This window comes from Solanum stenotomum, chromosome 2, assembly GCF_019186545.1.
Source record: "Solanum stenotomum isolate F172 chromosome 2, ASM1918654v1, whole genome shotgun sequence".
NCBI lineage: Eukaryota > Viridiplantae > Streptophyta > Magnoliopsida > Solanales > Solanaceae > Solanum > Solanum stenotomum.
In genome coordinates, this window is record NC_064283.1 from 58,837,543 (window position 1) to 58,853,181 (window position 15,639).

Genomic DNA, 15,639 nt, shown 5'->3' on the forward strand with positions numbered 1-15,639 from the left:
TATCTCTACGAGGTAGGGGTAAAGTCTGCATACACTCTACCCTCTTCAGACCCAACTCGTGGGATTACACTGAGTATGCTGTTGTTTTATTACTTCTTGTATGTACAATAACTGTAAAAAGTAACATGTCATATGTGGTATGATGAAGAGGGGAGATTCTTATGGAAACCAGCTATTTGGTGATAGAAATTTACATCCTTGAAGTCCTTGAGGTAGGACACTATTGAGCTATATGATATCTAAGACATGACCTTGGCTCTGAAACATCCTCCACATCCAATGGATTGATCATTCTGGACTTCTTGATTCTGATTTTGGATCTGGCTTTCAATGTACTTTGGGCTGCCACTGGAGTATCGGAGAGAAGGTGATTCAAACATCTGCAGCTCAACAACTTCCTTGCCTTCACATATGATCTTAACTTCACAGAACTCTGGTGCATTTTGTAATATCTCATCCGTTGTTCCGTTACCTTTTCTTGACTTCATTTTCCTATCAGAGAAATTCATGAAACAAGATTAAGAAGATGACAGCTGAAAACTGATGGAGAAGTGGAGTAGAAGTTAAAAAGTTTTTTTTTTTTTGCTCATACTTGAGATTGGCTTTAGAAGTACCAAGAATAAGCTTTCTTATGTTGCAGAAGGGAATGAGGTTCAGTATAGCTTTGCCTTCCATGTCACTCTCAATAAGTATAGTGTCCAGTTTAACCTGTTAAAAATGGCACATATTCATACAGCCTTAGTTATACAGGGCATGCAAGTGGGTACCTGCACTCATTTGTTTCCCAGTGGCGAAGCCTGAAATCTCGTTAAGAGTGTTAAGGATTTATATATATGTATATAATAATACTCAGTGAAATTTTGAAAGTGGGGTCTGGGGAAGGTAGAGTTTATGTATATCTTACTCCTATCTTGTGGAGGTAGATAGGTTGTTTTTGGAGGACCCTCAGAACGACAATGAAGAAAACGTTAACAACTAATATGGAGACAGTAACAACAATAAAATAGTATGATAACCGAAATATAAGATTAATATATTTATGTATAAAAAGTAATATTTGACGTATATACGTGATATAATTTTCCGATGAAGAGTGATTCGTATGTGCACCTTGGAAGCAGAGCAAATGTCAACAAACTTTTGAAGGAACTGCCTCCTCTTGCTTCTTTCTTTAGTCATGTAGTTCTCTTTCTGTTCTTCATTCACTTGGCCTATTGGCATCATTCCCACTGTGTTGTTTCATCACAAAATAAGTTTCATATAATTTTGTGTCTTTATAGAGTATAACAAACTAAATAAGATCTAAATTCAAATAATAAGAAAGTAAAATAGTCAGGAGTATTCAAAACAATATCTTAATTTTATCGTCTGTTATAATTTGGATATTATTCATACTCTTATCTTTAGAGAAATATATATTGACACGTTGAATTCACTCCGTTTGTTTGGAGTTAGAACTCTTTTACAATCAAGGACGACTACAAGACTATATGCTAAACAACAAGGGTATGCATGACCTCATAGTATAATAGAAGGTAAAATTAAGATAATTATGAGTAAAATTATATCATGATTTTTTTTTAAAAAAAAAGATAAAAAGATACAAGGTTGAATTTATGAATGAACAAAGTATTCCCTTAATCAAAGTGGCCAAATCCTCCTACAACTAAACCATTAGACTATAACTACAACAACATATTTAGTATAGTTTCATAAGTGGGGTCTGGAAAAATACATACGTAGATTTTATTCTTACCTTGAAATATATAGATGTTGTTTCTGATACACCCTTGGCTCAAGAAAATAACAGGAGTAACGAAATCAAGAATTAAATATTATTTTTCTTATGCATCTTTGTGTGTGTGTGAGAGAGAGATAGAGAGAAAGCACTTACAAGGAGTGGGGATGAAGTTAGTTTGAGGAAAGATATGAATGAGGAAAACAATGGTAGAATTTGGATTAGTCACAACATGATTGAGAGTCCAAAGCAAAGCATCCATGCTGGATTCCTCTTGGCTAACATTCTTATTCCAAACAACAACATAAACAACATCATGATCCTCATGATTGTGAAAGTCAAAGGAAAACAAACTTCCTTCAACTTCACCACCACCATGATGATCAATTTCAAACAAATCACTTGTAGAATTATAAAAATTCCCCTCCTCTTCTTCTTCAATTTCATTGATCAAACTATTGTCATTGATTTCTTTCATTGTTTTCTTCTTCTTAAAAATTAGTGAAAAATCAAGATGAAGGTGATCAACCTTAATATTATCAAAATCCCAAAGAGGGGATTAATGATGATAGACTCACTTTGTGTTTGTCCTTTCTTATTTGCTTCCAAAAGATTTAAGTTGTTTGGAAAACTTAGACAAGTGTAGGAAAAAGTTGTTACCAAGTGAGACATTTTTATATAGAGGATAAAACTAATGATGTAAGCTAGCAACTATAAAATAACTCTTCTTTTAGAATTATAAGGTAGAAGCGGATTCAAGATTTAAATTTTATGAGTTTAGAATTTAATATTCATGCGTACATAATAGATTTTCATGTATGCACAATCGAAACCTTCGTCGATTACATACCTTTGATCCAAGGATTTATTAGAAACAACCTCTTTGTCATGTAAAGATAAAGGCAAGATATGTGTACAATCATTGGGTATGTTGTTGTTGTTGCATACATAATAGATTTTTGTTAACATATATATAAAATTTGAGTTAAAATTATTGGAGTTGACTGAACGTGTAGATTATAATATCCACACGCCCCCTGAAAAATATTCACACCCGGCTCTTAATGTGATCATGGGCGAAGCTAAGGGATGGAAGGAGGTTTATCTGAGCCCGGCCCTTTCACCGAAAAATTATACAATGTATATAAATGTTAATATTTTATTTAACATATTATATATTAGATGTTTAATTTTCTTTCACATATTTGCCTGTTCATTTTTGTTTCTCTTTGAATCCCCGATAGAAATCTTGCCTCCACCCACTCAATGTAATGTCACTACTTATCATGTTAAATGTACTTTGTGGTACTCTCTCTTTTTTTGTCTTATTTATTTTTTCCATGTGTTTTATAAACAACATTACATTTCTATATTTAGGAAGTTCTTAATTCTAATATTCTCATTTTGTTAGGGGTGTGTACTATTCGGATTAAACCGAATAACCAAACCAAATCAAACCGAATTTTTATTTGGATTGGTTTTTTGGTTTTTCGGATTGCTTTTGGATTAATAAATTACTTTATTTGATTTTTTGGTTTGGTTTCGAATTTTAAAAAATAAAAACCGAAAAAACCGAATTATATATATATATATATATATATATATATAATGTTTAGGTTTAGAATTAAGTTGAAGTTAACCACTTTTGTCCCTTTTTGGTTATTGTCTTTCATGATGATTACGTTTATATTTTATGTTTGAATTACATCTATAATAGGTACACTTATAAGAATTGTGTTTTAAGTTTTACTTATGATTTATATTAGAAAGAATATTTAAGGGATTAAATATTATTACTTTGGTTATATATGTTATTAATTATTGACATAACCGAATAACCAAACCGAAAAAAGCCGAACCGAATAGGGGAAAACCAAACCAAACCAAATTTATTTTGGATCAGATTGGGTTACACTTTTACAAAACCAAAAACCGAAAATCCAAACCGAATAGTGTAAAACCAAATCGAAAAACCAAATGCACACCCCTACATTTTGTTCTTAAAAAATATCAATAAAATATTTAATTTTGAAAAAAAGGATAGTAATTAAATCCGTTTAATATGTATTGTATTATTTTTCGACGAAAAGTATTCAATTCAATATGTCTGACAATACACGGTCCCCCAACCCAAAAAAATATGCATATTTGATAGAATAAAAAGACAACATTAATTTATTCATTTCATTTTTTAATAAATTAAATGAATATGAATGATGTTATGAGTATTTTATTATTTTTTAAAAACATAAATGTTGAGACGTTATTTTCTAATAGAGACTTGTACAAGAATATCCGAATATACGTACCAGCATCTCAGCGCTTTCAACCAATGAAATTGTCCAAAGTCAATGCATTTTGCTTACAATATTATATTATATTTTCTCCGTCCTAATTTACGTGTCATAGTTCGAATTTTGAGAGTCAAATTTTTAAATTTTGATAGAGAATTGAAGCGTAGAATTTTGTAAACTATGTAAAAAAGTGCTATAAGTCATAGTAATTAAGTTTTTAAAAGATATGAAAAAATCGCGATCAAACAAAAACTTCGTTGACTTTCGAAATTTGAACATGACTATATTTTATGTATTAAGTGTTATTAGTTGAAACTTGTATGAGAATCGCAGTGCTGATCGATTTGTTATATGATTATATTGACTGAATTATTTAAAAGGAAATTGAACAAGAAACCTATTGATGATAATTATTAAGTTCGATGAATATTCGTACTGAAATTCAAAACATTATCATCTCAATTATTTCACACTCATAATTACAATTACGGAGTTAAGACTTTTTATCAAACTAAGAAATCAAGGGTACTATTCAATATATCTAGTGTAATATCTAACATCTTTTAAAAATTTATCTATATAATGTAATTTTCGATGTGAACAGGATGGCATTGCAATATATGATCGGATACTTTTTACCTCCACCAACATAACTATCGTATAGTTGTGCATATCAAGATACCATGTAACTGCGTATATCAAGATTTAGATAGATAAAAAGAAATTAATTCACTTATATTTTGTGCCCCATGATTGTCAATGTTCACCGCAGTCATTTCATTGATCACTAAACTATACCTTTTGAGTGCGAGTTGCTTACACACTTCATCAATTAAGGTGTAGCTCTATAATCAAAAATAGCAATTGACATGGAGTTTCAAATATACCAAAGTGAAACTCTATGACACTATCCTAGAGATTTAGCGTGAAATTTGAAATTTCATGATAATAACGAATATTTTTTAATTATAACGACCGAAAAGTGACTATTTATGAATTTTATCCTAGATAAGAAGAAAGACATCCCTTGTAATAAATGCATGGGCCGGGTTCGAAAAGACCGAAGTAAAAGGATCTACTACACAATTTTACTCTGCATTTTTAACGAAAAAGATAATTAAGGTAGAAGAAAGAAGTTCAAAGACCTAAGATTGAACTAAAAGGATCTATTTATACGCAATCATACTCTGCATTTCTCGAAAGGTAATAGACATTCATATACTTTCTGCACATTTGAATGCCTTCAATAATAAAAATGAAAAAAAAAATCATATACATACACAAACATTACACCAAATTACATAAAAAAATTCCCATAATTTATACTATAAAGTTCTTATTTTGTTTTTTATACAATTTTTCTCTTCTATGTCTCTTCAACATTTCCATTAGATGATTCTCCAATTTCTTCTTCTTCTTGTTCCTTTATTCTCCATTTCTGCAGTTCTCCTTCAACTACCAATTTTGCTGCTTCTGCCATTTCTGTTGTTTTCAATGCTTCTTGTGTCGCGGTTTTGATATCTTCTTTCTCCTTTAACAACCCCTCGAGTTTTTCGTTTGCTTGTTTTTCATTTGCATTGATGGTTTCAACTTGTGCCATCACAGTTGCAACTTTTATGTCAGCATCATTCTTGATTCCCTCTACTTTTCGTTTTAATGCCTCAAATTCCTCGACTGATAGTCTTATCTTCCCATTAGATGATTCTGATGATGAATGTTTTTCGTCGTTGTTATCATCAGTGGAATTGTCTGTTTTGTTGTTTCTTGATTGATTGTGTATCTTTTCATCTGCAACTTTCTCTGCTGCTTTTGCTTCTTCTGCCTCTTTTAGCGCGATTTTTAGCTTTTCCTCTGTTTCTTTAGTTGTTTCATGTACTGATTGCGCGTCCTGTTTGAGTAACTCTGTGTTTTTCTTCATCTCATTTGCTTCTTTTGTGTATTGATTCGCCTCGGAAGTTAACTGTTGGATTCTTGAAGGTAAATCATTTGAATCTCCTTCAGCTTGTGTTTTAGCTGAAATGCTTGTTTCCAGATCTTTCTTGCTGTTTTCGAGCTCTAATTTTAAGTTTTCCACTAGAGACTCTGTTTCCTCTGCTTTCTTATTGAGCTCATTGAGTTCGCCTTTTACACGTTCTGCTTCTTGTTTAAGGGATTCAACTATGCCACGGAGGGAACTTTCCTCCGCGACTATCTCTTTCAACATGTTCTTTGTAGCATTGAGCTCTTCATTTGCTTTGTTATACGCGTCTAAATCAAGGGCTCGGACTTTATTGAGTTGTTCTTGTAAGACATGGATTGCCTCGTTGGTTACCTCGAGTTTCTCAACGAGGTTTTCTGTTACTAGTTGAGAGTCAGGGTCCTCTTTGAGGGTCCTGATTTTCTCTTCAGCTTCTTCTTTAGCTGTTTTCAGTGAATGTAAGTGAACTTCTTTATCTTGGATAAGCTTTTCGTGCTCGTCTTGTGCTTGGAGAGATGCAACTTTTACTTGTCCTAATGTTTCGCGTAATGTAGTGACTTCTTTCGAGAGCTTACCTAGCCTCTCTCTATTGATGGCCGCGTTATGCTGTGCATCTGCAGCTTCTTGAAACGCGGCCAGTTTAGCAGTCAGGGCTGCATCAAAGTCCTGACGGAGGTTTGTAAGCTCTTGTTTTGCGGAATTTAGTTCACCAGAAGATGTTCGATATTGTTCTCTTTCAGCTTCAACATTCTGTTTCCAAGCATCAGTGCCTACTGGAGGTTTATTTGATTTCTGTTCTTCGAGCTCGATGGCTCGGGCCTTTGCTGTCTCTGTTGCCTCAATAGCTGCTTGCTTCGTTTCGCATAGTGTCTCAAGTTTTCCTGTGAGTTCTTGGAGTGTTCTTTTAGCCTTTTCGAGATCTCGAAGAGCATGAGTCTTTGTTGTCTCTGTACTTCTTATCTGTTCTTTGAAGCCATCTAGTTCTCTTAGGGCCAAATGAAGCCTACTTTCCTTCTCTAACACCCTCTGAGAAGGAGAAAAAAAAGTTGTTAGTATATGGTAATTGAACCCTATAATGCTTGAACTCTTCAAAAATGTGGTTGGATACATGTCGGATCCTTCAAAAATAGTGCATTTTTTAAGGATCTAACACGGGAAAGTCCAGACAATGTAGATTGAACCTATTGCTTTTGGCATAAACCATGTATAAATAAACATGCAAAACTAAAATAAAATTAAAAAGTACTAACAGGTGAATTCAGAATTTAAATTTAATAAGAGTTTCTTATTATTATGCCCACTACACATTTCCTAGGGTGGAGCTAAGTTTAGGTAAGGGTTCAATCAAATCTCTTTCATCGAAAAATTCTACGTCTCACGTACGACAAACATGAGTTTTGTTGATTATTTATAAACTGTTGAATGTCCTTGACGTAGCGATAAATGGGTTAAAAAATTGTGTGAATCTCAAATATGAACATTCTAGTATTTTATTCAATCCCCTTTTGTATAAATTTCTGGCTCCGCCACTACTATGACCTAATGTCAAAAAATATTGTATTCAGATCACACTTATTTTGAATCTACTGACTCTAGATATTGAATTTGACCGGTTAGCATACCTCTTCAATGGTTTTTGATCTTTTAATTGTTGGTTTAGCCTGAGGTGAAGAACCAGTATCACCAAACAAACTAACAGCAGCTCTAACAGATTGAAAAGGTGCTCTTGTGTCAATTTCACCAACTTCTGCCTTTGGTGAACCTGTACTTCCTGCTGTTTTTGGTGAACCAACAGATGATGGAGATCCTGTTTTTGAACTTGGTGAACCTGAGGCATTTTGCCTACCTGTTCTTATACTGAATCCAAACATTTTATTCTTTTGTGGTTCTATAATATGATCTCTATAATTACGTCTTCTGTCCTGCATAAAATGATACATAATTTCAAGATTATGAGATTCTATTGTTTCGAGGGAAAAGAAGCAATAATATGTGTAGTGTAGTCCTACAAAATAGGGTCGCAAACCTTACCTTAGAGGTTATTTTCGATAGACCCTCAGTTCAAGGAAAAACAATTCCAAAAAGAATGAACGGTAATACATGAAACAATAGATAATAACAAAACAATTGATAGTAACAGAACAAAAACTACAACAAAATGATACAATAATCGAGGTACAAAGAACAACAAAAAGTAACAGAAATCGAAGGACAAGAAATGTGCATGTATGCAGTAGGGCACGCAGAATTTTATGTAAGCGATGTTAGCATTATATTATCAGTTTTGATTGTAAATGTGTTTGAATCTAGGAGTATGTTGATTTTTAAGACCTAAGTTACTTCCCGTCTCGAATCAATTTACTTTTTTATCACTTTAAAATGATGGTGATTTGTTTTTTCATTACTATATATATCCAAATTATTTTATGAGAAAAAGGGTAGATAGGTGCACGAATCATCCAATGTTCATGCAGGCGCTAGGGAATGGTTTTATTCCAAAAGCGTGTGATATAGACAACCTATATATCTGACACAATAATCAATAATTCACAAACACATATGTGAAGTTGTGAAGTTATGCATAATGACACCTTTTCTAAAATGGTGTCTCGGTCATTGCATTCATAAAAATTCTATGATCGTTAAAAGATTATAAATCTCAATTTCAAATAAGTCTAGAGATATTATATATGCTTAATTAACGTCTATCGCAAATAATACGCCCGGAAATATAAAGAGAAAACTCACTTGTTATTCATAAAAGAGAAGGCAAGGAATCAAGAAATTGTGATCTCCATGGCTACCAACTCATTGCATGTATGTATTCCAATTCTCAAGAAATAACAATTTTCCTTTTTTTTTTCCTTTTCTATGTGCAAGAAAATGATCAAAGGATATGAATAGAATGAAAGAAAATTAAGATGAGATATAAATATTTTCTAATATTTGTGTAACAAATGAGTCCAAAATGTTTGTGATTTCATTTTTTCTATTTTTATTTGCTGTTCTTTCGGTGATAAAACATTTACTATTTTCCAAAAGCTTTTTGAGGTTTTTACGGACTAAGCACGAAAAATATGTTGGTAATTACACGATGATTATTCTCCATCATCCAAATGTATGTTAAAGGAAAAAATGAAAATTAAAAAATTATAATTTAATCCTTATGATATTTAATTAAATTTATCAATCTTTAATTAATTAAATATGCATTTTTTATTTCTTTGTTTGTGAATATTCATAAATTTAACATAATTATGAATTAATCCGCCACTTAATTGACCATTTGTTATGTTATGTGTTATTAGTCAATACTTGACGGTAATATAATCTCAAAGTGATCCAAATATAACATATGTCTTTCATAAGCGGATCAAAAACAATTATTTTAATTAACGAAATGTTAAATATGTTGTGTCATACATATATCATGAGGATCAAAATCAGAATTTACTATGAACCGGAGGATCTTTTAAAACTCCTCACCTTAAAAAATTAAAAATAAAATATCAACCTATTTGGAGTTCACATTTATATTTATTTAGCAATTATATAAAATAATATAAAATTAAGAGATTTGGTGTATTTTTCTAGGGAAATTTCATAAATAGCAAAAAATTAAACTTAATAAACCTCCTTAAATACAGTTTGCCTAATTACACTCCATAGCAATAGTTTCATTTGCTATGATTATTTCGGTATGTATAATTCGCTTACCAATATACAAACAAGGTAAGTACATACAAATTATGTATTTATTTATACATTTAGAAATTTTTCAAAACATATACAAATCATATACAAACATGATAATTATATACAAGCTAGGGTAAGCATATACAAATTATGAATTTATACAATTATGAACTGAATTATACAAATTCTGAACATGGCCTAGTAAATAAGGTTATATGTTAGTGGCGAAAAGTAATTTCTTCAAACTAATAGCTATGTTAAATAATTAACTAGTATATATTTACTTAGTCGTGTAATTTTCCCTTTTATGTGAGACACTATATAAGTAGTGACATAGCGCAAATAACTTTCTATAATAAGCCTTGATTGGTAATACAGAAAATAAAGCAGATAACCAGCTACAAGAAGTTGTAATATCCACTATTATTGTATATAACGTTTATACTGTCAATGCATATAAGTTGAACCTTTAGACCATTGCTAATATAGTTTTCGACAATAAAGTAAAAGATTTAGACGTCTTGCTACTGTTGGCGCGGATAGTGCAAAGAAGTTTTTCCAGTTTCAAAGCGAGGAACGCGCCACCATCCCTACAGGCCTGAAAGATGCAAACACAATGTACTTAGAAATGACACTACTTTGTATCAACTGCAATCTTTGATTGCAGCGAGTCAATTGCAGTTCAGACTCTAAGAACGTTTAGAGCCGACTTGAACCTGAGCTCATTTGAAGTCAGTGATACAACAATGACGTACCCAATGTAATTCTACAAAGTGGGGTCTGAACCCGTACTACCTTAGAGGTAGAGAGGCTGTTTCGGATATAATTCACTGATGTTTTAAGGGTATATTGCCAAATTTTCTCAATCAGATGAGATTGAGCTAGCTATCCAAAAGGACGAGAAGCAGAGAAAACAAAGTTATACGAGAAATTTCAAGGGGTTGAATAGCGAATAAATCTTGAAATTAACAAAAGAAAAGGCTTACATGAACTCTACAACGAGGGCAGATGCTCCTCCTCCCCCGTTACAGACTCCAGCAACACCAAATTTCGCATTCTTTTGCTTCAATACCTGAACCATAGTTACACTTTGTGTGAGACAAATCAAAAGCAGCAACTTTCTGCAGATACTATTCAGTTGTCCATTACGACAACAATCTATCAATATCCACGTATAGCATATGGACATATCATATCAAATCAATGACTAGCAGAATATGAAAATTTAACTAAAAGGGCAGTCCGGTGCACTAAGCTCCCGGTATGCACAGGGTCTGGAGAAGGGCCAGGTCACAAGGATTCGTTGTATGCAGCCTTACCCTGCTCAAACCCGTGACCTCCTGATCACATACAACAACTTTACCAGTCACGCCAAGTCTAATTGCTTAAGAATTAAGATTAATAACTAGAGGAAGAAGCGGCCAACATACCCCTAAAAGAGTTACCAGAATCCTAGCTCCACTGCACCCTAGAGGATGTCCCAATGACACAGCTCCACCGTGTGCATTTAGTTTTCCCTGTGACCAGAGAACATAATTACACCGGGATTGAGAAAGAGAGGACAGGAATTGGATGAATTGATTAGAAATCCATTTTTTTTTTATCAAAACTAAATTTGCCACAATATTTCACTATGTAAGCATCCAATGTGCACAGCAATGGGAGACTAACCGAATTAAGATTGAGCAGTCTTTGGTTGGCCAGAGCCACGACCTGCAAAGGAAACATGATAAATTACGGCCAAACAAAAAAAGTACAGTCAGAAGACACAGTGCAGATCCTTACAGAGAACGCTTCGTTTATTTCATAATAATCAATTTGAGATGACTCGAGGCCAGAATTCTTAATTGCTTTTGGTATAGCAAGAGCTGGAGCTGTTGGAAATAATTCAGGTGCCTGCCCAATAAATCTTGTTAGACAAGTCACGGTAAGTTGTAAAACTCGAGACAACAAAAGAAAATTCTCTTCTACCTGAGCTGCATCTGCAAATCCTCTGATCCTACCGATTACTTGCAATCCAAGTTCAATCGCCTTTTGTCCACTCACCAGAACTAATGCTGCAGCGCCATCACTAGAGTTACAGCATACAAGAGGTCAAAATAAAGCAAATGAACCTACTTTCTACATCAAGCAACGCTAAACACAGGGCAGTGTCATGAAAAATACTAAAGGAACTCTAGGAGCAGGTTCTTATTACTGTCATATATTTCAAAGACGCTATAATAAATGCGTGAAAAGAAATTAATCTGCCTAGGCACATGCACGTGTGGTAACACAGAGAAAGAGAGACAGACGAAAGAATACCTTATAATGGAAGCATTGCCTGCAGTAACAGAACCTCCATTCTCCTTGAAACTTGGTCTAAGCTTTCTTAGTTTGGAGGCATCAAACTAGCAAAACAACAATGAAAAGAGGTTCAAAGTGTTGACAGGTAAAATAAGCAACTCAGCAGATCAAGGTATCATTTACATTCAGAACTTGGAAACCAAGGGTGGACAGACAAAAATTTCATCAAGAACGTGTGGAAGAAAACTGGGAAATCAAGTATATGTGCTTGACAACGGCAGGGGAAAGAAAACCACACGTGAAAATTGCCAAGTCTGCTGTCCGAGAGTATAACTGATTGAAATCAAATATAAAAAAATTGACAAAGAAGATTTACAAATGGCATTGATAGAAAGCGAACTTGCACATGGAAGCACTATTTTACTGCACAAGATAGAATATTAAGGATAGATCGTACAGGGATTTTTGTACAGTTAGTGAAGCAAAAATCCCACGTTAAAGGGTGAAAGTAGGTGTAAAGGATACATAAAAAGGTAAAGAAGATCATAAAAAAGAATGATCTACCAAAAGATGATCTCACCCGGAAACCAAAAAACAAATACATATAACTCAAGTACAATCCATGAGTTTGTTAACCAATCCGATTCACCTTTATTAAGCCTTCATCTTTATCGACAATACTAGATGGTCTTCCTCTTCCACCAGAAATTTCTACCTGCATGAGCGTCAAGATTTTAATCTGAACTCTCAACCTTTCTAGAGCATCATTTTAAGAAAGAATGTAGAACCGCACTGGTACTATTTCCCAAGCAAATGCACCACTACGTTGTGCAGCAATTCCTCGCTCAAAGCTTTGAATAGCATAAGAATCCTACAGAAAAATGTGAAGACAAATCACCACTAGAAAATACAATAGACAATCGTGTTGAAAACTAAGTTTATTTTCAAGAATTTTCAAGGCCTTGTTTCCAGAAAACAAAACAGCTCTAAGCTTTACATAAACACGCACAGCTACTTCCCACAGAAGGAGAAGTAAGAAAACAGGAAGCAAGAAAACAAAAATGAAAAGATAAATCTCAAAACTTCAGGAAGCAGCAGATATTACCTGCTCTTCTCTTGTAATTTTATACTGATCAGCACATAGTTCTGCACAGACGCCCATGCCAAAATCATTATAGACATCCCAGAGTCCATCTTTTAGCATGCCATCTACAACAGCATCATGCCCTAGACGAGACCCCTTCCTATCAAAATAAGGAAAATCATAAATGACTATGGAAAATTATTTTTACTATAAGTTATATTTGATAAATTCTAAGTGCTAGTCATCCTCAAAATAGAGCTTCCCCAAAGCAGACAAAGAAAAAGAAGAAGGAGAAAATCCTTTAAGGACGTTGTCTTCCGACAATCAGAGAAACAAAGGTCTTTCAGAGGATTATGATTTGCCACTTGTAAGATCCATACTAGAACATCAAGAAACAACGTAATACACAGATATAATGCAAAAACTTTGAATGCATTGGCATAGTGTCTTCCACCAAAATTGCCAATTTTACTTTGAGGCATTGCAAACTATAATACATGCAAAATTTCCTGGAGAACCAAAAAACTAGATCTTGATTTCTCATTTTCACATAAGGAAGATTGTTTCGTAAGGACAGCTTAGCAGCCACAACAGATCGAGGATTTGAACATTTTTGATGGAAGAAACACAGTTTAACACCAACACTTAATGTGCTTCCGCTCTCTTTTCTTTTTTATTCTTGTTTCTTGGGAAGTGGCAGTTTCCATTTTATTATTGTCCAGATACATACAATCATTAGAATAAAAAATCAGACCTTGCTTGAGCTAGGTATTTTGGTACATTAGACATGCTTTCCATGCCACCAGTCACAACGATATCATTGGCTCCTGATTGTATAGTCTGTGCTGCAATCATTGTTGCTACAACAAACGTAAACATGTCAGGAAGAAGTGGGCAAAAAACATGATAGAAATAATCGAAATGTATAGATGCAGATCCTACCTTTAAGTCCTGAAGAACACACTTTGTTAATGGTTGTGCAAATCACTGAATTAGGTATCCCAGCTCCTAAGGCAGCCTGTCTAGCAGGGGCTTGACCTAAGTTTGCGCTGAGAACATTTCCGAAGAAGACCTCTTGAACAAGGGATGGATCTACATTTGCTCTCTTAAGGGCAGCTACAGTCATAACAGATATATCGGAAGGTTGTCAACATAAAGAACTGAAGTAAATGAACATCAGATAACAGATGGAAAAGTTAGCTATCTATTACTATCACCTCGGATTGCTGCAGAACCAAGCTCTGTAGCAGATAATGACGAGAGAGAACCAAGGAAACCACCCATAGGTGTTCGAGCAACACCCACAATGCATACATCTGGAATTTCAAACATTTTGTTATACATATGAAACAAATCCCAAAACGAAGTCATATCTTTACAGCACTCAAGGTGTGGCCTAGTAGTCAACGAAGTGAATTGAGGATCATGAAACACTAGGTGATTTATTCTCAACTGTTCAAGTTTGGTGGATAGAGTTAATCCATACCTATATGAGGCAAATCTCAAAACTAAAAATATTCAATGTTAAAAATCAGATCTTTACGGCACCCACGGTGTGGCCTAGTAGTCAATTGAGAATCATGAGGTCTCAAGTCCCTAGCAAGGCAAAAACACTAGGTGATTTATTTCCAACTGTCCAAGTTTGGTGGACAGAGTTAATTAATACCTGTATTGGTGGAAAGTAGCAGGTACTCCACACCATAGTTATAAAAAAATCGTATCTTTACGATCATATCGTTTAGTACTACACCAATACCAGTAAATTGTCGAATTAAGCATGTCTAGACAAATAAAAAAACAATCACAGCTTAATTATATGTATTCAGAATTCTAACCAAACAAACACTAATGGCACCAAACTACTCCCTTTTATCCCAATTCAGATGAGCTAAATCACTAAGCGAAATCTTAGTTCAGTTAGTTAGACTACGTGAACTTTCACTTCCACCTTTTGGTGATAGTTTGATTCCTCAACTTGTAAACCCCTCCCCAAATCCCCTTCCCCTACCCCCAAACCAAAACTTATCAACTATGAAATTTATGAAAACCCCATGAGAGAAAAATGAAAAAAGAAAGAATTACCTCGAGGTTTGATGGAATCTTGAACCATTTTTGCCATTAGATTTCTCCCAAAATGATCAATCAAGAACCAAGAATGACTTGGACCCAATTTAACTTATTTTGAACCAAAACAAAGTAACAACAGAAGAAATAACTCCGATCAATAACAAACTTTTTAAGAGATTCAAGTTTTACACTAAACAAGATTTTCACAAAAAGTTTGATTCTTTTGGAAGATTCAAATCTTTTTTTTTTTTTGTGCGGAGATTTTGGATTTTGTATTTATAGAGCTGCATAGAATGACGTGCCAATATGATCTTATATGGAAAAGTGAATTCTTTTTTTTTTAATAAATAAAACATAAATTTAAAAAAAAAATTGTAAAGGATTGCAAAATGAAATCTCGAAATTAAATCTGAATATCTCCTTCCTAAAATATATAGTATCACATTTCCTAACTAATTTGTTTTAAAAGGAATAATTCTTTTAAAATCTGAAAAGATTTAGTTTTATGATCATTTCT

At 33.6% G+C, this 15,639-nt stretch overlaps 3 protein-coding genes across 3 annotated transcripts; all 3 read right to left on the bottom strand.

Annotated features, from left to right (window-relative positions):
• Positions 1–156: 156 nt before the first annotated feature.
• On the bottom strand, positions 157–2,370 carry LOC125854352 (U-box domain-containing protein 36). The gene is made up of 4 exons (XM_049533869.1): positions 1,895–2,370; positions 1,111–1,229; positions 593–708; positions 157–492 (listed from the first exon to the last, which is right to left on the bottom strand). The coding sequence occupies exons 1-4, from the start codon at positions 2,214–2,216 to the stop codon at positions 240–242; spliced, it is 810 nt and encodes a 269-aa protein (XP_049389826.1). The 5' UTR covers positions 2,217–2,370; the 3' UTR covers positions 157–239.
• A 3,014-nt stretch (positions 2,371–5,384) lies between these two features.
• Positions 5,385–7,929, bottom strand: LOC125855324 (WEB family protein At1g12150-like). The gene is made up of 2 exons (XM_049535043.1): positions 7,612–7,929; positions 5,385–7,015 (listed from the first exon to the last, which is right to left on the bottom strand). Exons 1-2 carry the CDS (start codon positions 7,927–7,929, stop codon positions 5,399–5,401), a joined length of 1,935 nt encoding a protein of 644 aa, XP_049391000.1. The 3' UTR covers positions 5,385–5,398.
• Positions 7,930–10,090: 2,161 nt separating this feature from the next.
• LOC125855605 (acetyl-CoA acetyltransferase, cytosolic 1) lies at positions 10,091–15,410 on the bottom strand. Its single transcript, XM_049535344.1, has 14 exons — positions 15,138–15,410; positions 14,273–14,371; positions 13,998–14,171; positions 13,810–13,915; positions 13,077–13,215; positions 12,765–12,842; positions 12,621–12,686; positions 11,990–12,075; positions 11,657–11,756; positions 11,471–11,581; positions 11,357–11,398; positions 11,116–11,202; positions 10,672–10,757; positions 10,091–10,283 (listed from the first exon to the last, which is right to left on the bottom strand). Exons 1-14 carry the CDS (start codon positions 15,172–15,174, stop codon positions 10,250–10,252), a joined length of 1,245 nt encoding a protein of 414 aa, XP_049391301.1. The 5' UTR covers positions 15,175–15,410; the 3' UTR covers positions 10,091–10,249.
• Between the last annotated feature and the right edge of the window lie 229 nt (positions 15,411–15,639).

Coding starts and splice junctions, on each gene's coding strand:
- LOC125854352 (XM_049533869.1), bottom strand. CDS start 2,216: ATGAAAGAAATCAATGACAATAGTTTGATCAATGAAATTGAAGAAGAA. Junction 1,230..1,894: donor TAACTTCATCCCCACTCCTT/GTAAGTGCTTTC, acceptor GAAACAACACAG/TGGGAATGATGCCAATAGGC. Junction 709..1,110: donor ACATTTGCTCTGCTTCCAAG/GTGCACATACGA, acceptor CATTTTTAACAG/GTTAAACTGGACACTATACT.
- LOC125855324 (XM_049535043.1), bottom strand. CDS start 7,929: ATGTATCATTTTATGCAGGACAGAAGACGTAATTATAGAGATCATATT. Junction 7,016..7,611: donor GATCAAAAACCATTGAAGAG/GTATGCTAACCG, acceptor TCTCCTTCTCAG/AGGGTGTTAGAGAAGGAAAG.
- LOC125855605 (XM_049535344.1), bottom strand. CDS start 15,174: ATGGCAAAAATGGTTCAAGATTCCATCAAACCTCGAG. Junction 14,172..14,272: donor TGGTTCTGCAGCAATCCGAG/GTGATAGTAATA, acceptor TTATGACTGTAG/CTGCCCTTAAGAGAGCAAAT. Junction 11,399..11,470: donor AAATAAACGAAGCGTTCTCT/GTAAGGATCTGC, acceptor TTTCCTTTGCAG/GTCGTGGCTCTGGCCAACCA.